Below are 24848 nucleotides of genomic sequence, written 5' to 3'. Positions count from 1 at the left end.
ACTGTTAAAAAAAACGAAACAAACCAAAAGAACACGAAATAAAAACAGGTACGAAAAAAAAGCGAGAAGCAAAACTCAACAGAACAGAAAAACCAAATTTTAAACTGTTCGTAACACAAAATTCTCCAGAGGTTCTAAAAGGACCAATTTTTGACAAAAATCGGTTATACAGATCGATGATGCTGGTAAAATAGTTATGTCATTCGTCACCACGAAATAAACACAAAATAAAACAGGTACGGAAAAAAAAAGGCGAGAAGCAGAACTCGACAGAACAGAGGAAAGCCAAATTTTAAACTCTTGGTAATATTCAAACCTCCAGAGTTTTTAACGTGGTTTTATATCTAGCAACTCTCCATTTACTTTGGAAATCATCAATTTTTCAACAGAAGGAAAAATGTGAGGAAGACATTTTCATCATTAGTTGTTTTCTTCTGGTCTTGTTCGGATCACTAAAACGAGTTTCATTCTAGGCCTATTAGTTGTTTGATTCAATTGTTAAATTGCTGATGATTCGCTGTCAATTTTCGCTGACGATCTTCACCCATTTTATTTCGATTCTGCCGATTGTGTTTACCATGATGCACTTTATTCAGTTGCATTGTAGGCGTTTTTAATAATATTTGCTACCGGTCGCTGAAATCGGCTAAACGCTTCTTAATTGTCAGTAACTGCTAAAAACGAAACAAAACAAAAGAACACGAAATAAAAACAGGCCCAAAATAAAAAAGCGAGAAGTGAGAAAGCCTATTATTTGTTTTCTTCTGGTCTTGTTCGGATCACTAAAACGAGTTTCACTCTAGGCCTATTAGTTGTTTGATTCAATTGTTAAAATGTTGATGATTCGCTGTCAATTTTCGTTGACGATCTTCACCCATTTTATTTCGATTTTGCCGATTGAGTTTACCATGATACACTTTAGTCAATCGCATTGTAGGCCGGATTTTAATGATATTTACTGTCGGTCGCTGAAAATAGCCAAACGCTTCTCAATTGCCAATAACTGCAAAAAAACAAACCAAATCAAAAGAACATGAAATAAAAACAGGCACAAAAAAAAAGAACGAAAAGCAAAACTCTATAGGACAGAGAAAAACCAAATTTTAAACTGTTCGTGATACTAAATTCTCCAGAGGTTCTAAAAAGACCAGTTTTTGGACAGCAATCGGTTATACAAACCGATGACGCTGGTAAAATAGTTATGTCATTCGTCACCATGAAATAAACACGAAATAAAAACAGGTACGAAAAAAAAAAAAAGAAAAAAAAAGGCGAGAAGCAGAAGTCGACAGAACTGAGAAAAACCAAATTTTAAACTCTTGGTAATATTCAAATCTCCAGAGTTTTTAACCTTGTTTTTTTTCTATCTAGCGACTCTCCATTTACTTTGGAAATAATCAAAATTTCAACAGAAGGAAAAAGGTGAGAAAGACATTATCATGATTAGTCAGTTTTCTTCTGATATTGTTCGGATCACTAAAATGAGTTTCTAGGCCTATTAGTTGTTTAATTCAATCGTTAAATTGTTGATGATTCGCCGTCAATTTTCATTGACGATCTTCACCCATTTTATTTCGATTCTGCCGATGGCATTTACCATGATGCATTTTATTCAGTTGCATATAGGCTTTTTAAATTATTTTTTTTGTCGGTCGCTGAAAATAGCTCAACGCTTCTCAATTGTAAATAACTGTTTGAAAGAACGAAACAAAACAAAAGAACACGAAATCAAAACAGGTACGAAATAAAAAGCGAGAAGCAAAACTCGACAGAACAGAGAAAAACCAAATTTTAAACTGTTCGTAATACTAAATTCTCCAGAGGTTCTAAAAGGACCAATTTTTGACACCGCTCGGTTATACAGACCGATGACGCCGGTAAAATAGTTATGTCATTCGTCACCACGAAATAAGCACGAAATAAAAACAGGTACCAAAAGAAAAACAGGCGGGAAGCAGAAGTCGACAGAACAGAGAAAAACCAAATTTTAAACGCTTCGTAATATTCAAATCTCCAGAGTTTTTAAAAGGACCAATTTTGACAGCAAACGGTTATACAGTCTGATGACGCTAGTCATGTCATTCGTCACTGTTGAAAAAAAAACTAAAACGAATCAAAACAAAACACGAATTGAAAACAAGTACGAAAAAATAGAGCGAGAGGGAAAACTCGGCAGAAAAAAGATAAACTAAATATTGAAATGTTCGTAATGCTAAATCTCCGAAGTTAGTAAAAGCACCAATTTCGATACGTCTCGTTTACAACAGTCCAGTGACGCTAATAAAATATTTACGTTATTCGTTACCCTATGGTTACAAGCGGTAACGATCTCTTACTTGATTGGCTCATTTGAAATAATGATGATGCCCAAAGACATTTTTTTTTTTCGGCACGATTATGGCAAATTTGTTCAACAGTAGTTTTAATTTGTGCATTAAAAACAAAGGAGATCTTAAGATTCAGCGGTGTTACTAAAACATAATGATTAAACCAAAACATTGAGTTTTCCATCAGCTTTGACAGTGAGTTGAAATTAATTTACAATAAACTCAGAACTGTTTAGAAGGGAAAAACTGTTTAAATAAACTATTTTTAGTTAACATACAATTAATTCTACACCAGATGGTTGCAATGGAACAATTTTGATGTCCTCCTATTGGCTCTCTTCAAAGTGAAGTCATAAATATTTAAAGAATATAGTAATTGGATTCTGAAATGCATTCTTATGCAAAATCCATGTCATCCTCTTCCTTTTCATTTTTTGTGTTATCACGTAACGAGGTTTTATATTTAGCACCTCTCCACTTTTTGGGAAAGACCAATTTTTTAACAGAAGGAAAAAGTTGAGAGAGGTATTATTATGATATCACTTGTTTCCTTCTGGTATCGTTCGGATCACTAAAACATGTTTCATTCTAGGCTTAGTTGTTTAATTCAATTGTCAAATTGTTGGTGATGCGCTGTGTAATCAATTTTCGTTGACGATCTTCACCCATTTTTTTTTTATTCTGCCGATTGAATTTACCATGATGGACTTGGGTCAATTGCATCGTAGGGTTTTTAATTTTATCCGTTGTTGGTCGTTGAAAATAGCTAAACGCTTCTCAATTGCTAATAACTGCAAAAAAAAAAACAAAACAAAACACGAAATGAAAACGGTTACGCAAAAAAAAAAAAAAACAAACAAAAAAAATGCGAGAAGCAAAACTTGACAGACAAAAGATAAACTAAATATGAATCGTTCGTAAATTTGCTAAATCTCCTGAGTTTTTAAAGCACCAGTTTTGACAGCTATTGGTTACAACAGTCCAGTGACGCTAGTAAAACAATTATGTCATTTGTGACTGGATGGTTGCAAGCGTTAACGATCTCTTACTTGATTGGCTCATTTGAAATAATGATGATGCCCAAAGACATGCTTTTTTTGGTACGAATGTGGCAAATAAAAGCAAAAATAAGTTTTCCATTAGCTTTGGCAGTTAGTTGAAATTAATTTACAATAAACTCAGAACTGTTTAGAAGGGAAAAACTGTTTAAATAAACTATTTTTAGTTAAGACGTACTTAATTCTACACCAGATGGTTGCAATGGGATAGTTTTTCTGTCCTCTTATTGGCTCGCTTCAAAGTGAAGTCGTAAAAATTTAAAAAAATAGTTATTGTATTCTAAAATGCATTCCTATGCAAAATCCATGTCCTCTTCCTTTTTATTGTTTGTGTTACCACGTAACGAGGTTTTATATCTAGCAAAGAACCACTTCGTTTCGAAATGATCAATTTTTCATCAGAAGGAAAAGTTGAAAAAGTTATTATTACCATATGATTTGTTTTCTTCTGCAAGTAGCAAAACTTGACAGAAAAAAGATAAACGAAATGGTAAACTGGTCGTGATACTAGAATCTCCAGAATCCAATTTTGACAACTTTTTTTCAACAGTCTAATGACGCCAGTAAAATTATTATGCTACTCGTCACCAGATGGTTGCAAGCGTTAACAATCTCTTACTTGATTGGCGTATTTTAAACGAAGATAATGCCTATAGAAATGTTTGGCACGATTACGGCAAATAAATTCAACGGTAGTTTTATTTTGCGCATTAAAAATAGAGGAGATCTTAGGGTAGAGCGGTGTCAATGAAAGGTAATGATTAAAACAAAAATGAGTTTTCCATCAGCTTTGGCAGTGAGCTGGAATTAGTTTACAATTAACTCAAAACCGTACAGAAGGGAAAAAATAGTTTAAATAAATTACTTTTCATTCTAAGAAATAGCTTTGGCAGTGAACTGAAATTTATTTACAATTAGTTTAAAACTGTTTAGAAGGAAAAACTGTTTAAATAAACTACTTTTAGTTAACACTAAATTCTACACCAGATGGTTGCCATGGGACGATTTTGCTGTCCTCTTATTGGCTCGCTTCGAAGTGAAGTCATAAACATTCAAAGAATATAGTTAATGGCTCTGAAATACATTCTTATGCAAAATATTCGTCATCTTCATCCTTTTTATTGTTTGTGTCATCACAGAACGAGGTTTTATATCTGGCGAATCTCCACTTTGTTTGGGAAGGCTTTTTAATTTTATATGTTGTTGGTCGCTGATAACTGCTGAAAAAAAACAGTCCAGTGACGTCAGTAAGCTAATCATGGTATTTGTTACCAGATGGTTGTACGCACTAAAGATGTATTACTTGATTGGCTTTTTTTTAAATAATAATGATGTCATAAGTTTAAATTGTGATGAACAGAAAGAATAATATGCTAATTTGAAGATTGCTCGTCGAGCTAGGAAAAAATTAAAGCTACATGATTATTATATGTCTATATATCATTGTTATTTATATCATCTTCATAAATGATATTTTTTTCATTATTACCAATATCATCATCATTATAATTATATAAATTCTCATGAGCCCTATTGCCTTTTCTATCTCAACAGAAGAGTAACGGAGGATTTATTTTAAGAAGTATGTAGCGCCAGAGGTAAATGCTCATTTGAAACGCGTCGAACTTTTACACTGATGTGCTTTAACAAGTTTCGTTATGAAATTTCTCTGTTATTTTCGATGTGATTTTTATTTTTATACCGAACAAATTGGTTATAAAATTCCAGTTGAACTTGTCTAATTAGAATTTACTACATATGGCTTTAGGAATGTTTTGACGAACAAGTGACACAGCTAATCGAAGCGTGACTAATTAAATTTCTATTATTAAGTGTTCCAGTTCCGTTTGAAAAACGCTCCGATTTCTTCGTCGTTAATGTTTTTATTCTTTTACTTTGATTTTTCCATGAAGATTGTCATGAATCCTCAGGCTGTTCTATTGCTCACACTGGTAGCCGTTCCATGCACATCTGCGAGTATGTTACCCCGTTGTTTGTATGTAAATTACTATTTTAATCATTTCCAAGGAAATAAGTTTTTCAAGAAAACACAGTCTAACGGTGATATTCTGCTTGGCTAAGGCATCATTTCTTAGTTCAATGCCAACCCTACAGAATCGCCAAATACCAAATTAATGAGCTTGCTGCAACTAAATGTTAACTTGAGCATTCAAGTAATTATAGAGGAAGGTAGAAATACAGACTGCGCCACTGTCTTACAAACTGTATTTTGTTAAATGATTCAAACATGTCGTCTGTGTTTGTTTCTCAACTGTTTTTGTTGACAACATTGTTAGTGGATGGTGGCTGGAGTAAGTGGAACTCCTGGAGCATCTGTTCTAAGCCATTTGGTGGTATACAAACAAGAAAGAGAGAATGTATCAATCCAGAACCAGCATATGGTGGGAAACACTGCGATGGGATCAGAGCACTGCTGAGAGAGTGTAGTAACATGTCCAGTTGCCATGAAGGTAACATACAAACTGCAGCTTTTCTGATTTCGTAGTTGAAACAAAAATGAACAAACAAAGGAATAAAAATAAGAGCAACAACAAATGAACGGAACTGCTGAATTTGAATTTTAATCACATAATCATCCAGGTAAAATATGTGAAATGCACAAGTTATTAAAAGTAAGGATTTCATTTTAAGTCAGAAATCCTTAATGAATGCACGAACTCTGTACATGTATGGAATTCACCATGCTTTTCTTGGAAGAAACAAAACAAATATTTACTAAAATTAGTACTACAATAGGTACTAAATTTTTAGCACAAGTTTTCGTGGCCGCTCAATAAGAAGTTTGAATCACCTGCGCAATGGCAATTACGAATGTCGTTGAACTGCCCATAAGCAATACTTTGTTAGCAAAGCCGGTGATGTTAACTATCATCTACTGACAAGAAACATTCTTAACAATGCAAGAACCTCAGTTACTAATTGACCTGCTGGCAAAGAAAATTATGGCTGTAAACATATGAAAATCATATGCGTGCACTGCGGTTGAAAAAACAAATAAAGAATCAATCTTCGCAGTTCTGAAAACTACTGAACTAGTAATTGAGATAAGGCCTGAGAAAGTTCAGGCCTGTAGGAGATCGTGGGTTCAAATCCCGTACGGACCTGACTTTTTTCAGGCCTTATTTTAACTACTAGTTCAGTAGTTTTCAGAACTGCAAGGATTGATTCTCTGTTCGTTTCTTCAACCGCGGTGCACTCATATGATTTTCATTTGTTTACAGCCATTATTCACCACTTCGAAGGTTTATTTTGATCCAACATAAGGGCCAGCTCCTCGTTGGCTTGTTAGCTCAGTTGGTAGACCGCTGCACTGGTATCGCAGAGGTCATGGGTTCAAATCCCGTACGGGCCTTAATTTTTTCAGGCTTTATTTCCACTACTAGTTCAGTAGTGTTCATAACTACGAGGAAAGAAAATCATGTTAGCTTAGCAGGAAATTCTTCCACCATAAACTGAAAAGAAACTTTTCAACAATGCAAGGACTACTGTTACTAAGTAATTATATGGAGACATCATCAACACAAGAATTTACCTAAGCTAAAGTAGTCCACGTTGTTTATTTTTATCCTTAGTTATCAATCCTTTTTTTGTCGTTGTTGAATATTTTGAAGAATTTCCCTTGCGTTTTGAAACGGAGAAGAACCCATCTGTCGGTACGATGGAGATATTCTCAAACAGCAGCTGGCAAAAGCTTTGTACCAGTCAATGGGATGACGCAGATGAAATCCAAACCTGCATGGCCATGGGCTACTATACATGGTTCGCAGAACGTGGCAATGCTTCAAAGATGTCCACCCACTACAATTGTTCCATTCCGACCACATGTCAAAGCAACTTGGGAAAAAAACAACAAATTTGTAAAGGTAATAATAAATTGCACTCATTTAATATCCACATGACCCCCAAAGATGGTAACTTGATAGATTTACTCACACTCCGGAGATTAAAACTTTCCCGAGATCAATGACTGTTCGTCGTCGGGTATCTTTTAGGTTCTCAAAAGGTATCTAACGCCAATAATTTAGTTGTTTTCTACTGTTTACACCCTAACAAGATTATAGTTGAATCACGGCCGAAATAAGAAGCTAGCTGCGCAGTCATGCATTTGGGTTTCACAAACTCGAGCTCCAAAACCTTCAGTAAGTTTCCTTAAAACCATCTCATCCCTCTAGTTTCCTTTTTTTCTCTCTCTTTCGTGCAACTAGGAAATTTCACAATTTCTCACTCCACTTATACTAAACTTCACGCCTTTTTCTTGATTATTCTATAGGAATTGCTTTAAAAAAATGAATCTAAATCACCCTATTGTGTTCTCCGAAAGTAAACGTTTTAAAGGCCAAGAAAACACGTCTTGAATCTGCCAAAATTAAAAAAAAGACTATCTGGTTTTACAATTTGAAGCACGTGTAAACCACATACGACAACGAACGATACATCCAACGTACGAGTACTGAGTAATTTGCATCCAGAATTTCACTGAAGACAAAACACTTTGCCACACTAGCATGAACTATTTATCATTTCGTGATTCTTGATTCTTGACAATTAGTATTTTCCATCTTAATGGATTGAACTTTTTGTAATTTCATAAGTTCCTGTTCGCTTGAATGGCGCAAATGTGGAGTATGGAGGAAGAGTGGAAGTATTTTACAAGGGAAAATGGGCGAAGATATGCAAGAATGAATGGGATTTTAATGATGCTAAAGTTATTTGTCGTCAACTTGGCTTTGAAGAGGCTTTGGCGGAATTCATTGGGTCAGACGTAGGGGATGAGGGAATACCTTATGCAATGTCCGATGTCTCTTGCACCGGAGAGGAGTCAGAACTTGCATCATGTGATCGCATTGATGGAAAGTTAAATATTCCATCTCAATGTCAATCGAATGACAAGGGTTCTCACGTGTTGTGTCAACCAAGTAAGCAACTAAATTTTTAGGTCTGATTAGTGATTCTGGTTTTCGTGGTTGTCTTTCTTCCTCCCATTGACCCTCTAAAGTAAAGGGAAATCAGAGTAAATTGAGATACACGGATGACCAGAAGACCATTTCTAAAGACATTTTGCTAACCTATGACTCGTGGACAAGCCAATATCTGTTCGCAGAATTTACGCCTAAGATAGCGACATGACCTCGTCTGGGGATGACATGATTTGGTTAAGGGTAACATGAGTCGGCTTAAAATGACATAGATGATTTTGATTTTATCAAGCGAGTTGATAATATAAATTTGTCCCCGTAAAGAGTTTCAAATTTGAATTTCGAGCGTAGGCCCTTCGTCATGGCGGGTGTTATACTCCTCTATCGACGCAGCATCACAGTTTTTTAAGGAACTTACCTACTTTTGATTCAGCTTGATCTTGAAGTGAAATGACGTTAGCTAGGGTGTACATGACTCTCATGAAGGTAATATGACTGCTCGTAAGATCACCTGACTTCAGTTGAGGGTTACCTATTTTTTTAATGGGTTTCATACCTTTTTTTGGATGCAATATTATTCTGTTCAAAGGTTACATTACTCTGATAATGGCTAACGTGACTTTGTTTAAAGTAATGTAACAAAGTTAAAAAATTCTCAATGTAAGCTTTAGTACAGGTAAATATATTTAATTTTTCTCTCTTCTTGTGGTGTTGATTAAAACAGATTTGACTTAGTTTGACAACATCTAAACTGAACCACTTTTTTGCAGAAAACAAGAAAGTGTTGGAAAGAGATGAACTCTATTTTGATATTGGTAGCAAAGAAAAGCTTCACTGCTCTATACACAATAAAACCAATTATGCTAGATGGGTCATCAATGGGGGAAAGCTTGAAATAACAAACTCTACTTCTGAAAGGATCAGGGCTGAAGACAATGGTGATCTGTTCATTGATGATGTGCAGCTGTCTGATGGAGGAATATATGAATGCCAGAGATTGGAATATGTTCAATATTACATTGTCTACATTAATGGTATGAAAACACATATTTTTATCTTGTAGAAATAGGCTTAACATGCAGGACAATGTCATGTAAGACAAGTACACTTCTGACCTTTTAAAAGTGTAGCTATTGTATTAGTGCTTTTCGTTACTCCTTTCAACAGCAAGATTTACTGAGAAGACGTTGGGCCAACAAACCTTTATTGCATACACGTCTGGCGTTATAAGCTGTAGTGCTGATGGAGCACCAAGTCCACAGATTTCTTGGAGTAAGAAAGGAGGAAAGTCTTTAGACCCGAAACGATTCACTCAAGTATCCAACGGCAGCCTGCGTATTGGTTTTGTAAAGCCTGAAGACAATGGAACATTCACCTGTACCATGAAACAAACAAAAGGACCACAGAGGGTCACAAGCAAAGATAAAAACATACTAGTGTCAGTTATAAGTGAGTGACCAATGAGATAATATATAGAAAGTCATAAAGTCAGTTCTTCAAATGTAATGCATTTAATTTACTCAGTTTCAAAACCTTTTTGCTGTTCATATCCGCAGCCATGTGAGGCGACATTTTATCGTGAATGTGTTTGTTGATTACAGTTGTTTGAAGGTAGGGTGTCATGTTAAAAGAAATTATACTTAAGTTATTTATCAACAATATAGTCTCCTCGTCATAACTCAAAGTAAGCGCCCTTTGATGAAGGTTATAGTTTCTTTTCAAACTGGTAATGTGCTTAAAAACGACTTCGGTTGGTCATAGTGACGAATTCACTTTCTGAATACAGTATAATCATTTGTCTCGCCATTAAGTTACTTTGGATGTGGATGGCGACTTTTTGACTGCATATCGTGTTTTCGTACAATAAGGTCGGTAGATATGCATGACTTTATGAAACACTCTGTTCGACAGTGATTGGCTAGAATCCCACACCGGCCTCGGTTGGCACACTTTGACCAAATGTTCTTTCGGAGTCCACTGTCGCAAAGTTATTATGTTGTGTTTCTTGTGGTCCGCATCCATGTTTCTGGGATGTCTACCCCAATGTCCAATTTATGTTGTAACATGCGAAGTCTTACGTGGATGGCCTCTTTTACCCTGCGTGTCTAATAATAGGATCACAATCAATATACTCTACTTCAGTCCAGCGCAAGTGGTTTCCAGGTGTCTGAAACTGCAGAGGCCTTTGTCTTAGCATGTCGTTTCTCGATCTGCCATATTATTCGTTTAACCATTACTTGCATAGGTCTGCCTGTTCCGCTGATGTAAACTTTGCCTTACTCACTGGGAATCTTGTGAACCACGGGCTCTTGTTTTAAAGATGCAGTGCTATGGATGGCGAGTGTGTTGTTACTATTTGTAACATCAGTGAAGTGAATGGAATGCTTTCGGTTCTTTAAATGCTGTGGCAAGCTATCAGCGTTTTCGCGAACCAAGATTGTAGGATGATAAGGTTATCGATTGCTCCTATAACTCTCTATGTGGGGATTAGCAATAATAGCTGCGCCCTCTGTCTTTCGTAAACTGGTCCGAGATAATAGGAGTATATAGACCTGACAGATGATTATATTTCATATCAAGCGCTAGTGTCATTTTCAAATGTTTATTTAGTTACGGCGTTTAACGTGTTCAGTGTAAATGATATTGGAATACCTCCGATTTTCCAAGGACATGTTATTTATTTACCTCTTAGTTCGACCAAAAGTGGATATTTCTGGAGCAAGCAATCTCATCATAGAAGGAAACAGTGTGAACTTGACTTGTAAAGTTGTGGAGGGTCGGCCTGAACCTCAGATCACCTGGTTCAAGAATAATACATTTCAAGGACAGAGTTTGTCTCTCTTCTTTTCTGAGATAACAAAGGAGGACGAAGGGCAGTACACTTGTAAGGCAGAGAATGCAGCAGGCTTTTCCACCAAAGACATTGACATTTCTGTAAAGGGTGTGTACGTCAAGTGTACAGTAATTCTTCACACAACTTGATTAGATATTTATTGCGAAGAACTGGAAAATCTTTACACTTGTTCTTTTGTTCCTGCTCTAAAAATATGATGGTTTCATGCCTAAGCTAGTAATTTAGCCTGACTAACATGGTTTTTAAAAGCATTTGTTTGATATGATCAAAAAATTGTTCATCGTTTTCTTTTTTAAATTGTTATTTATTAATTTGTTTAATTTTTTTTCTTTTTGCGGGTGGGGGGAGGGGGGGCCCGTTGGGTGGCTTCTAATTTTGTAATTTGTATTTATATGCTTACTTTGCAGTTCCACCCCGTGTTACTGATGAGCTTAGAAATCTCACCATTGCATTTAACTCCACATTTACAAAAGAGTGTTATTTGAAAGGTGATCCACAAGTATATGTCAACTGGACCAAGGATGGAGTGCTACTTAATAAAACCAACACCTTAGTTATTAGACGAGCGACGTTTAAAGATAAAGGCTATTATGAATGTACAGCTAAAAATGATTATGGAAAAGCAAACTCTTCCTTCTGGATCGATGTCACAGGTAAACTCTATATTGTAGTTTATGTCATTTATCAAACTTGTAACTTAACAAAGCGTTTGTTTTTGAGCTTAAGCCAAATTTAAATAGACCTATTTTTTTCTTTCTCTTTTCATCCTTTTCCTCTAAGAATGTCGACGACCAAGGAACTAAGAAGTCATGATCTTATGATACATTTTCATTAGTGTTAAAGATAGTTCATCAACTTGGCTTTGAATGTATCATTACCTAAATATTAAGGATTGAGGTTGGAAGGAGATTTTAAAGGAACATTCTTATAACTTGTTTCAAATTACCAACATTAGTACTCTTTTTCTTTAGAAAAGGGTACCTGATCACGTACAGTTGATTCTGACTTACACACACCCAGATTGTTAATGAAGCTAAATCCGTGACCAAAGAAATAACTAAAAACACCTCCCGCTATTAAGGAATTGCAAATCCTGTTGTCCACTCTAACATTTTTATCCGTGAACTCATATTAAAACACGCAATTTGGAAACGTCAAATGACACATTTCCTTTCCTTTTTTTGATTTAAGAATGCAAATGTTTTACATTGTTTTGATCATCATCGCCTAATAACTTTTCGAATTCAATATAAACTGCTAAAAAAAGGAAACTGATAGTCGTTGAACATATGTGTTTTTAACATCACACTCGACAACCAACAAGAAAAGGATGAATGTTATTGGGACAACTGGGACAACTTAAGGGCAAACAATATCTTTTTATGCTGAACGCGAAGAAAACCTTTGAAAAAAATTGACCTTGGTCAAAAATAGGCTTGAACATTGCGTTTTTTGTTTTGATATTTTGTCGCTGTTGTTGTTTCCTCGTTTTATCAAAGATTGGATAAATGGGGCTAAACTGGACTACGCGAACCTTGCTAACTTTGGATTTTTTTTTAAATTGAAGTATCTCCCCAGATTATAGAGCCTCCAATAAACCAGTCTGTTACCGAGGGAAACTCTGTGAACTTCAGTTGCCGAGCCTCAGGTGTGCCAACACCAACATTAGTCTGGGTTTTTAATAATGTTGACCTGCCATCTGGTATCAATCAATTCAATCACGAAGGAGAATCATTCCTGGAATTTTCAATCGTCACAAAAGGGATGGAAGGGACTTACAAGTGTAAAGCGAAAAATAAAGCAAATACCAGTATTTCCTTTGCAACACTACGTGTTTACGGTAAGTTTGATGATAATGACAATAACGATGATGAAGACACTGACCGTGACGATGACGCCGACGATAACCATGGCGATGACGATGACATGACGCTGACACTGAACTGCTGCTGACGGTGAGGGTGACAAATGTGGACCAGCATTTTAATCAATTTCCTTTTTCTTAACGTAGGAAAAAGCTCTGCTCAAGTTGTTCCAGGTTGGTATCCACCACTCACAGTAACAAGCTCCCTCAAATTGACCTGCATCGTCAACGAAGAAACAACAACTGTAACTTGGAGAAAAGATAAAGACCCACCACCCGAAAGAGCAAAGATTGATACACGATTCGATGAAAAAATTAGTGAACTTACTATAACTGAAGTTAGGAAGGCGGACAGTGGTGTGTATAATTGTGAGGCACGTAACAAGCTCGGTTTTGTTGCCAGGTCATCTGTAACAATAGATGTCAAAGGTAAGTTGGCGTTACCGTTGTGTCTTAAAAAAATACTATACTGACTAAAAAATATATTTCCAAATAGATTGAAACTGTTTATCTGTTAAAGATGAAACAAACATAGGTCACCTGACCTATTTACATGAAATTACCTTGTATCACTTTATGAACTTCAGGTATTTCGTTTCAAAGAGCAGGTGTCAATCACGAGTTAAATAATGGGCAAAGCTATTCCAAACGACAATGGAAAAGAAAGCAAATAAAACTAGTTCCTCTGTAACACTGCGTATTTAGGGTAAGTTTAATGATAATGACGATAACGATGACGATGACGATGACGATTATGATGACGCTGACGCTGACCGTGTTGATGACGCCGACGATAACCATGGCGATGCCAATTACGTGACGCTGACACTGAACTGCTGCTGACGGTGAGGGTGACAAATGTGGAGCAGGATTTTAATCAATTGCCTTTTTCTTAACGTAGGAAAAGCCTCTGCTCAAGTTGTTTCAAATCAGTATCGAGCACTCACAGTAGGAGACAACCTCACATTGTCCTGCAACGTCAACGAAGAAACAATAAATGTAACTTGGAAAAAAGATGGAGACTCACCACCAGAAAGAGCACAGATTAATACAAGACTCGATAAAAAGATGAGTGAACTTACTATAACTGAAGTTGTGAAGGAGGACAGTGGTGTCTATTCTTGTGAGGCACGTAACAAGCTCGATTTTGTCTCCCGTTCCTTTGAAAAAATAAACGTCAAAGGTAAGTTGGTGTTATACAACTTTACTGATTAAAAAATATATTTCCAAATAGATTAAAGCTGTTTGTCAGTTAAAGACGAAACAAATATGGGTCACCTGACCATTTACATGAAATTACCTTGCATTGCTTTCTAAACTTCAGGTATTTCGTTTCAAAGATCAGGTGTCAATCACGAGTTAAATACTGTGCTAAGCTATTCCAAAGCTTTTCCAAATAACTTGAATTTTATTAGTACTTTTACTACCGTCGAGATTTGTCTAATGGTCATTTATCTATCTCACACAATTAGCGAAGCAAGTGCCACAAGCTATGCAAAGTTTCAACACTTTGTGGTATTACATTGGTGGATCAGTGGCGGCAGCGATTGCCATTTCGCTAATTGCCTGGCATTTCTGGAAGCGTCGAAGGACAGGTGACGTCCATTTTTCTGTGTTATTTCAGATTTCTTTGTCTGAAAGTAATAGAAGGAAATGTTTAAACCTATTAAACATGTTTACTGAAGGGCATGGGGAACACTGAGCTACGAGTCTAAGAGTAGAGATATTTTTATAAGAATTACTCGCGTGCGGCCAAAAAATGCTAATGTAGAGTTTTTTCACATCTGTATATGTATTGATAATAATTTTAAATTCAGAAAATATCGCGTCACTCCTAATTTGTGCAAATTCAAAATATTCTGCCACTTCACAGAAATTTTATTGGAATATTCGATTTAATAAATTAATGCACAGTTTTACCTTCTCTATCTCCTTTAATTCATTATTTGGAATTGCAGCTATGGCTCTGTAAGTCAACTATTTTACCTTCTATTCATCGAAAAAATTCCCCATTGCATGATGACGATAACAAAAATCATATCGCAGTGACTTTACTTTTACCGTGTTTATGATGCATTATTAACATTCCTCTAGTGCTGATAGAGTCGGCTTCATTAATTCCTTTGTTTAATTTTTTTATCTCTTAAGTACCTTCCATCTATTTTCGGTTAGATTAATCAATGGATTTAGTACTTTGAAGTAAAACTTGGAATCCACGTAAAATTTTTCTGATTTTAAAACCAACTGTTTCTTTATTGATTTTAACAAACCACGGGGCTATTGTTGACCTTCATCCGATTGACAAAGTGTACTTAAATAACAATAATTACTGATATATTTTGTAATAATTTAAGGTCTTGGTTTAGTAACAATATTGTTTTCTCACTATCGGCAAGAGAGATTATTTCTCTTTTCTTTTTATCACTTTTCTTTGTTTTGAACCTGAAAGTATGCAATGTTAATTTCCAATATTTAGTCCTGACCAAGAGCAGGCAATTCAGATGGAGCCATTGAATGCACAGGTAGATGAGTTGGAGGTTTGTTTCTAGAAATGACAACTTCCCAATATTTCATGCATTTCAGTTATAACTTTTCAAACTTCTTACCTTGTCCCCATATATTGGAAGCAATATTTCCTAGCATTGGTTTTATTTCCATTCAGTCTATGAAAGCTTCAACTGAGACCATTCATACTTCTGGCAAGAGACATTTTCCAGCCCGCAAGGCCATTTACGAGTAATTCAACTTGTTGGCTCCTTCTGATATTTACGTCGGTTGTGATCGTCCCCAGGGCATAAGACGGCTCAGTTCTATCCACCTACTTGCAACTCCTCTATTTTCCGAGAGGAAATAAGAAACTCGCAAAATTATACCCGCGATTTTAAAACACAGAGATTCTCAGTACGCTGGGGAAGTGATCGCACTTTTCAGCTTAACTTTACAGTGTTTTTACGCTCTGCGGCTAAAGTGTAACCCCATTTGTTACTTTCTTTTAAGACATATTTGGAACTTCTTGACATGGGCGCTTATGACAAGGCAAAATACTCCAGGGTTGAAGATCTGGGAAATGAAGATGCAGGACCAAGTGAGGAAGCTGCAGAGAAGGCCCCAGCTAAGAGATTGGGAAAATGGGCCAGTGACCGTCGTTAGGGTACATAATCGTCACTTCTCGGTGCTAAACTAAGTCTAGGTTTGTGTTAGTTAAATTTTCCAATATTAATATTAGAAGAATATGTGAAAGCTTTGTCCTTGATTCACAAAATAATAATAATAAAAGCACAAAAAACAATTAATAAATTCTTAAAGGATGCCAGTAATAAATAATTTAATCGGTTTCACAATAAGGAAATTTGAATAGATATGAATTAAACTTCCGTCATCGATTAAATCAGAAGAGAAAGAAAGAAAGAAACAAAAAACAACTAACTTGAAAAACGGCTCGTTTATGTCGATAGCTGTACTTGGCGAGCTTTTCATTGTTGTGTTGTAAAACCATTTAGTAAATTTGTCTATAGCAGACCTGGTAAGAGATCTCCTAATGGAGATATGAAATTTGGTAAAAAATTTTATAGTTTGGTAATGAATTAGTCGTGAGGTATTAACTAGCACTTATCCCTCGACGAAGTATCTTCTTTAAATTACATATTTCATCATTTCTAATGATTTGTTTAACTTTCAAGTTACCTTTATTTGAAAACAAGCGAGAGCATTGTTATTGACATTTACCGTTTTGCTGCTAGTATTAAATGCTTTTGTCATAAACGGAGAGAACCGTCTTAATAGAGTGTGAGTTAATTCAAATTAATAATTTTCTTTAGTGTTTTCGATTCGTATGAGAAAAATAAAACGCCATGTAAAGGGTTCATACTGTGGTAGATGGAAACAATTTTACCATGGTAAATGGAATGCTTGTTTAAAAACCGGACGAAATGAGAGCACGTATGAGCGTTTAATTTTGTACACTATCTAAACACAACAAGTTGTATTTAACATAATATAAAACACTCTACTTAATATCTGCAATAAAATGATTAGAGGCTTATCTTATGGCTATTTATTGATTAACAAGTCAGTTGAGATTGAAACCATTCTGTATCCTCATTAAGCTTTTGGATGACGTCCTCAGACTTAAGCGATGGCCGCATCTATGAAATAGCATCTTCATGTATATCACTAAATGAGTTATCCACATTCTCAACTTTTCACACTTACGGACGAAGCTATAGCTGGTCGCGTCTTTGACGCATGCTTTATCGGTCTGTTTAGAACTGCGTGTTTGTCTAGGGGAACCTTCGAGTTTGTCATCATGATAACAAAGGAGTCAGTTAGGATTTTTCGATGTTTCGCAATTATAAAATACACCGGCGCTCGAGGAAACAACAATATTTTTTAACTGATTCGATAATTTTAAGATGTTACAGAAGGATAAGTTGTAAATGCCTCTGTTATCAATGTTCTGATCCACTGTATTGCTGAAGTGTTTCAATCCAGGTTGACTGACCATGGCAGCTTTCTCCCCGATTTATCTTACCTCTGATATAATACTATGCCGGCTAAAGACAATCGCAACTTTTTTATTATTTCTAATATATAGATTTATCCAAGCCTAAAAGGGGAGTTCTCGTTAGTTTATTTTCTAGCCCCTCATTATGATAAAAACTGTAATAAAACTCTTCAGCGCTGGCTGTAGAAGAGTTTTTTCAAGGGGATTAAGAGAACAGTCCGGGGCGGGGAGGGGGGAGGGGGGGGGGAGGAAAGGGAAGAATTGGCGAGGTCTGGAACCTGGGGACGACGTTCTCACAACTTGCGATAAAACGCATACTAGTCAGCGGTATCTTTAAGCAGCTGAGGACCTTCGTTGTTGTTCCTGACTGTTTTGAGCAAATTTTCGAAGATAGAGAATCTTTTCTTCTTCAGAGACAGTGCACGATTGTTAGAAGAATTACTCTCTAACACCCAGTTGAATTTCCTTTATTACTGGTTGAACTCTTAGTACAATTCTTACTCTCGGGAACCAGCCCAGTATTGATCTTATTCACCACAGTTCAACTTATTTCTTTCGACATAAGTCCACACTGTTCTACTTGGCTATATTCTCTGATTGAAAGATGCTGTGCATCACCTTATAAAGGTGACACCAAAGATAACACTTCTTACATCGCGATCGCTCCGTTTCAACCAGTGAATCACGTTAGAGTACTTACGAAAGTTCCTGCATACTAAGTATGCACCTTCAAATTGTTTACGCAATCAAAAAATGATCTTCTACCTTAAATTTCTTAATATTAGGGTTAAGACCGGCCAGAACGAAGGCAAGATTGATAATATAAAAATTATAATTAACCTATTGGCAGAATTGAAATTACGCTTGAAAAGATAGTTTACGAGAAAATAGCCTTAGAGGATTGTTATATAACAACAGAGTAAACAGAAAATTTGGAGAAGAAGGGGCGTACCCAAGGTACCGCCCCTAAGAAAACTACGTGCTATTCGCATAAGTTATATAATTACAAATTCAGTGCGGAGATGAAAAAGCATAAGCTATTTACAATCAGAATCACCTTTTTTAAAAAGAGGTGTTGAAGGTGTTAACTTAAAATTTGAGAAATATTCTGGAATCGTGAATTTGACTTAAAGAAAAAAAAACCAGTCTGAAAGTAATCAATAGTATAAGAAGCAGGAGTTTCCAGGAATTCCTGTGCGAGGTTAACTTTTACCAGAGAGATTTACAACTAGAAAATTGACATAATTAAAAACATAGCTTATCACAAAATAGTACAACAAGATCTAATCACCGTAGAAACGGAGCAGCCGTTTCCGTACCAAATTCACAACCGCAATAAGAAAAAAGGTGAAAGAAATTGTACTTAGATGAGATCGCCAAAAGGAATAAGAAATAATCAACCCGTCTTATTATAATTTTTGTATCGAATGGCTTAAAGTAATATAATATTTCCATTCTTTTTCCTAACACCCATATATGGAAACCCTTGCAGTATTTCAGATTAAATATAGTTCTATTTTTATCGTTTAACACGATGTCGGCATCAATTGAAATTATACTCTTTTGAGCGTGAGTGATAATTTTAACTACTTCGAGTTTAGACATCAGCAGTCGATTGGAGACTGTACACCTGATAACAATGAGTTAGTAAATCAAGACGCCAGAATCGTATGGGCTTTGCTTATATCTTCTCTTGAAGTTGCCAGGTATGACTGCTTGCCCCACCATCTTTTCCTTAACGTTTCAACCTCCTCTGTTTCGCGTAAAAATTAAAAAGAAAAGTCATTTTCAACTCGTGTTTGAACCCGTAATTTCTTAAAACTTTTCCTCTTTTGGCTATTATTCTTTCATGATTGTCCTCTGACTGGAAATACACGGCGTCTTTTTGAGATTCTTTCTGTTATTTGAAGCCCTCTACGGGCAAACGTCGTTGTAATTAAGTTATCATGCTTTAGCCATGTTAGCAGCCAAAGGGACGAGATGTAAACGTGGAATGCGAACTCTTGCATCTACGGGATTATAATTGAATCAATATATCTTTGAAGGTGGAAAACCACTTTCCCATTTTTTCTTTAGTCAATCTTGTAAATGTTTCTTTTCAAGCTAGAGTTGCAAACTCGATTCCCGGGTTGATACACGCGCATGCGATAAACACCAAACCAAATAGGATCTTTTCTTTCTTTATTCCTTTTCCTATTCCTTGGGGCGTTATTATATCGAAGCGGTCAACTGAAATTATTACGTAAAGAAATCACCTAAGTATTGTGATCATAGCTTAAGAATAATTTCGATTTTGGAAACCAGCACGTGGCAGTTAAAGGAACCAAAAGAAAAGTAAAAACGAGCGATAAATTTCGCTTTGAGTAACGACTACGAGCTAGATAACATAATCACAAAACAAGTTATTGCTTACCAACGTTCGCGGGTCTTGATTACTTTATCGAGGATTACAGTCTAACTTGTCTTCTATTCAAAAACGATCTTGATCACGCGGGGTCTTATCTTGAACTGAAACGCTAACTGTAATTTTCTGTCTAAAAAGAACTAATCATGGATCGTCAACCTAACCAGAAAATATTTCGCAGCTTTTCTCGGAAGCGATAACACCTAGCTTCAACGGAAGCAGTTACAAATCTTAGTTTTCTCTTTTAAGGAACGAATTTCACCACGTCAAACTGGGTTTTCAATAGCACAAGGGAAGCTAAAGCATTGTGTTTTATTTGTCAATTTGATTATTTTTTAATTATTTTTATTGCCCAGGTGATTTTCATCATCTTTTTCTCTCGTTATGCGATAAATCCGCCGAAACCATCTTTCAAAATAGCTTAGATGACGAAAAAAAGGTTGACACAAAATTTGCGCTTCCATCATTCGATAATTTGGGTGGCAAATACCTTTCCTAGGAGTAAGGTTTCTTAGCTAAGTTTTTATTTTCTATTTTCATTTCTTTAACTGAGCTCGAATCTCAGATTTTTCCCCTCATGATCGAAATAACCGATTGACACAATTTTAGCAGGTAATTTAGTGTTAACAACTGAGTTGAAAACGTAAATTAGCCACCGTAAAGGGTAAAAAAGCTGACGTTTCGAGTGTTAGCCCTTCGTCAGAGCGATTAGAGGAATTGTGGGTTGTGTGTGGATTTATATGTAGAAAGTGGAGCTACGCCATTGGTGGGAATATGGTGACGAGAAAACAGGAATAAATTAGTTGAATGAAAAGCGCTCGTTGATTCCGTGGGGATTAAGGGTGCCAATTTGGAATATAAATTTTTGTTCTAGTGTTTTACGGCTATCCGAACTGCCTAGATGTAAGGAAAAGCCGCAAACTGCCATATGCTGTTTAGAATGATAAGGAAGATTAAAGTGTCTAGCGACTGGTTTGGATGCGTCCTTGTCATTTCTTTCCACATCGCGAAGGTGTTCTCGGAATCGGTCACCCAGTCGTCTTCCTGTTTCGCCGATGTATAACTTATTGCAATAAGTGCAAGTTATGCAGTAAATAATATTGGCGGAGGCACACGTAAAGTGATCAATGATCTTAATGGATCTTTTGGGTCCCGATATTTTCTCTACGTTATGAATGAAAGGACAAGTTTTGCATCGTGAGCGAGCGCATTTAAAAGTTCCAGATTGGTCATTGGTTTGAAATGAACTCCTGACTAAAAAGTTGCCTATGTTTTTGTCACGTTTGAATGAAATAAGTGGGGGTTGCGAAAAGATATTTCCAGTCTCTGAATCGTTTTGGAGTAATTTAAAATTTTTAAGAATGATAGATTTAACTGCGTGGTTGTGAGGGTGAAATGTAAGAGTAAATGGAATGCGTTCAGTGTTCTCCTTCTCGGCCGTTTGTAGTGCTGCCTGTCGATCGATTTGTTGGGCACGGTGGTGGCCCGCTTGAACGACAGAAACAGGATAGCCACGTTTATCGAAAAACTGGCACATTGCTTCTGATTTTTCGGAAAAATCAGAGTCGTCACTACATAAACGACGAAGTCTGAGAAATTGTGAAAAAGGTATGGAGTTCTTGACGTGTGATGGATGTGAGGATGAATACAACAAGTAACTATGTGAATCTGTAGGTTTGTAGTAAACACTAGTACATAAGCCGTTGCCTTCAATTGAAATTTTGATGTCTAGAAAAGCCAAAGAAGTGTCGGAAATTTGCCAGGTATATTTAAGAGCCGGATGAAAGGAATTGACGGCGGTTATAAATTGAGTGAGCTCCTCTTTGGTAGAGGAGGTAGCGCCGATGCAATCGTCAATGTAGCGGCCGTAGAGTTCAGGTTTTGGGCCGTGGTATTGGCTAAAAAATTGATGTTCGATAAAACCTACAAAAAGACTGGCGTAGCTGGGTCCTCATTACCACTCCTAGAACTTCGTGTATTTACTTTTTACCTAAAATCCACAAACCTAACAACCCAGGTCGACCCATCGTCTCTGCCTGCAGTTGTCCCACTGAACTTATTTCCAGCTATTTAGACAAAGTTATGGCACCTATCGTCAAAACTTTACCATCTTACATTAAGGATAGCCAACACGCACTTGAAATTTTTCGTGACTTTAGTTTCCTCGACCAAAACAAACTTATTTTCACCATGGATATAACATCTCTTTACACTGTCATTCCCAATGACGAAGGTCTCCGGGCCCTCAAACATTTTTTCGATAAACGCACCGTTAAGAAACCTAGTTCTGAAACACTACTCCGTCTGGCCGAACTAGTACTCACACTCAATTGCTTTTCATTTGGTGGTAGCTACTACAAACAAACTAATGGCGTGGCCATGAATACTAAAATGGGACCCAGCTACGCCAATCTTTTTGTAGGTTTTATCGAACATCAATTTTTTAGTAAAAAACAAAAACAAAACAAGACAAAAACAAACAACAAAAAAAAAAGGAAAATGAAAGAGGCTGTTAAGCAAGCTGGCTGAACTGCGCCGTTTTGTGCTACACATCTAGATTTTTTGTAATTTTGACAATGATAACCTGAAATTCACTTTTTTCCTGGCAGACCCAATATTCAAAGAACAACGTTGCGTGAAATAAAGACTCAGCTTTTTTAGAGCTGAGGTTATCCCGTCAACCAAGTATTCAGATATTTTATGCTGACTTCTTCAAACAATAGAGACTAGGAAGCTACAGATCCAAAAATGTTGACGTCCTCGCAGGCTGATAACGGTAGGAAAGCCACCTTCACAAATGGCGCCTGGAAGTGTCCTAAAAATAGCTGACGCTACCATTGTTGCTGCTGCAATTCTTGTGAAAACACAAAGCACAAACAGCTTTGACATTTTCCATCAATTAAGTGCATATCCCCTTATGACAGAAGTGATGCACTCTTCAATGATGGAGAAAGCCTGGGTTTAATGGATGTTTTCCGATAATTATTATTGCATACTGTCACTATCTATGTCGCCTTTCGGTGTACGCGCGCGTTGCAGACCTATTTCCTCTATTTTTGCTTTAACCATGGCACTTCATTCTCTTTCAGGCTCCACGGCGCAGCCTCCATTCTCGTATCCATTAAGAATTAAACTCACCTTCGCCATCTTATACACTGCAATCATTTCAATGGCCTTAGTTGGAAACATTTTGGTGATCTATATTCTGTACAAGAGGCCAGAAACAAGAAGATTAGCAAGCTTCATGTACGTCAACCTCGCTGTGGCCGACCTACTCGTAACAGCTGTTGTCATGCCTCAGTCGATGGAACTAATCATTTTGGACAATCTGTGGATCGATGGAACATTTGGTGAATTACTTGCCAAGCTCATCATGTTTGTTTTCTTCGTGGCGGTCACAGCGTCCGTCTTCTCTTTAACAGCCGTGGCTTTTGATTTCTTCTTCGGGATTGACCTTCCCATGCAAAAGTTCCCTCGATTTAGGAACAAAAAGATCTTGGTTCCCACAATTTGGATCACTTCAATGTGTCTGATGACTCCATGGTTGATTACAATCAAAGTTAAGAACTCCAGGATAGAATTTAAGTTTACTCAGTTTGGCGAGACTCAAGAAGCTTCGAGAGGTATCTTTCTTTACATCGTAGTCACCATCTACTTGTTGCCCCTAGTTACCATGTGCATTCTCTATGTACACGTCTGTCACACACTGCACAAGCACAAACTGCTGGGCATTGCCATCAACAATCACGCAAGAACTCGGGCCCATGCTACCAAGCGTCAAGTTATTCATATGTCGATCGCTGTCGTTGTTGCCTTTGCACTTTGCTGGCTTCCAGCGCATGCGTATCATATGATTTTGGCCATTGACTTCAGTGTGCGGAAATCGCTGCCATATTATTTTATGCTGTTATGCTATTGGTGTGGACATGCAAACAGCATTGTTAACCCGTGGCTCCTGATATACCTTAAGAAGAAATTCCGTGCCGCATTTAAGAGAATGATAACTTATCCATTATCGAGAATCTCATTTGCCAGCAAGAATAATGAGAGCGTAAGAAGTGTAACTAGACTGCCTATCAGAGACCCGATTGTCCAAGTAAGAGAACATTACCAGTTTGAAAGTTCTGTGTGGGGATTATTGTTAACTCTTCATAGGTTTTATTATATTCAAGTTGTAACATTTGCAAGCTCATTACAAGTCCAGTGACCAGCAGGCCAAAGTAATTGAATTCAGCTCGATGGATTACGACTCTGCAGAACGTGATCCACTAAATTAAGGGTTGACTTAACCTGTTTTGTCTCCATGCTGCATTTGGCTCGCATAATGGTGTAATACATATAATAATATAAAATATAATCATTATCATAGAAAATGTAGATTTTTACCGCCTTGATGTGCAAGTGTTAAAATGAAGAATTGTGTAGAGATCTAGTTGCCTCTCATTTTCGCACTTTTCTTTTCATTTCGGATGCCGTTTGTCAATCATGTCATAAAAAACCTTAGCGATACCCGGCATCTGTCTGGGAATTGAGATCTGGCCCGCACTCGACAGAGTGGAGGAAGTAGAGCCTTCAAAAGAAACAAAACAAAAAAAAAAAAACAACACAAAAAGATTCACTTTACCGTGACAATGCAAACTGCGTTCGAAATGAAATAGCTCGTAAGGAAGGAAGGCAATGCAGCACAGCATCACGGCTCATAAAAGCGTACAGTGTAGACCGAGCCATATGTTAAAACTGGTGCTATGTGGATTAGTTTGTCCTAATGGAATTAAGATCACAAATGAAGCCACCTAACCACACCAGTCATGGCTTACAGTTTGGGATGTTGATCGGTCATCAGGACCGAGAGAGACAAGGTAGAATCGGGTCATCAGATTTCACATACGACTAAGCCCTG

The 24848-nt window shown here is 36.7% G+C and overlaps 2 protein-coding genes across 5 annotated transcripts; both read left to right on the top strand.

The window, feature by feature from the left end:
* Positions 1-560: 560 nt before the first annotated feature.
* Positions 561-17080, top strand: LOC113681443 (hemicentin-1-like). 4 transcript variants are annotated; one of them, XM_089208053.1, is made up of 16 exons: positions 561-1422; positions 4940-4983; positions 5299-5362; positions 5683-5856; positions 7018-7269; positions 7999-8322; positions 9093-9356; positions 9490-9771; positions 11015-11263; positions 11584-11829; positions 12744-13016; positions 13188-13469; positions 13942-14223; positions 14513-14635; positions 15517-15562; positions 16038-17080. In XM_089208053.1, exons 3-15 carry the CDS (start codon positions 5305-5307, stop codon positions 15552-15554), a joined length of 2847 nt encoding a protein of 948 aa, XP_089064179.1. In that variant the 5' UTR covers positions 561-1422; positions 4940-4983; positions 5299-5304; the 3' UTR covers positions 15555-15562; positions 16038-17080. The 4 variants fall into 4 exon arrangements, 3 of the variants coding, with proteins under 3 accessions (XP_089064179.1, XP_089064181.1, XP_089064180.1); XR_016187090.1 differs by having other exon boundaries at positions 14513-15562; XM_089208055.1 differs by lacking the exons at positions 14513-14635; positions 15517-15562; positions 16038-17080 and adding an exon at positions 13628-13746 and having other exon boundaries at positions 563-1422; positions 13942-14079.
* Positions 17081-22696: 5616 nt separating this feature from the next.
* Positions 22697-24285, top strand: LOC113682489 (QRFP-like peptide receptor). Its single transcript, XM_089208046.1, has 2 exons — positions 22697-22724; positions 23038-24285. The coding sequence occupies exons 1-2, from the start codon at positions 22697-22699 to the stop codon at positions 24153-24155; spliced, it is 1146 nt and encodes a 381-aa protein (XP_089064172.1). The 3' UTR covers positions 24156-24285.
* The last annotated feature ends 563 nt before the right edge of the window (positions 24286-24848 follow it).

Source organism: Pocillopora damicornis, chromosome 5 (assembly GCF_964200805.1).
Source record: "Pocillopora damicornis chromosome 5, jaPocDami1.2, whole genome shotgun sequence".
Taxonomy (NCBI): domain Eukaryota; kingdom Metazoa; phylum Cnidaria; class Anthozoa; order Scleractinia; family Pocilloporidae; genus Pocillopora; species Pocillopora damicornis.
This window is presented reverse-complemented; position numbering and strand designations above follow the sequence as displayed.

Coding starts and splice junctions, on each gene's coding strand:
- LOC113681443 (XM_089208053.1), top strand. CDS start 5,305: ATGAATCCTCAGGCTGTTCTATTGCTCACACTGGTAGCCGTTCCATGC. Junction 11,264..11,583: donor CATTGACATTTCTGTAAAGG/GTGTGTACGTCA, acceptor CTTACTTTGCAG/TTCCACCCCGTGTTACTGAT. Junction 14,636..15,516: donor CTGGAAGCGTCGAAGGACAG/GTGACGTCCATT, acceptor TCCAATATTTAG/TCCTGACCAAGAGCAGGCAA.
- LOC113682489 (XM_089208046.1), top strand. CDS start 22,697: ATGTTGACGTCCTCGCAGGCTGATAACG. Junction 22,725..23,037: donor GTCCTCGCAGGCTGATAACG/GTAGGAAAGCCA, acceptor ATTCTCTTTCAG/GCTCCACGGCGCAGCCTCCA.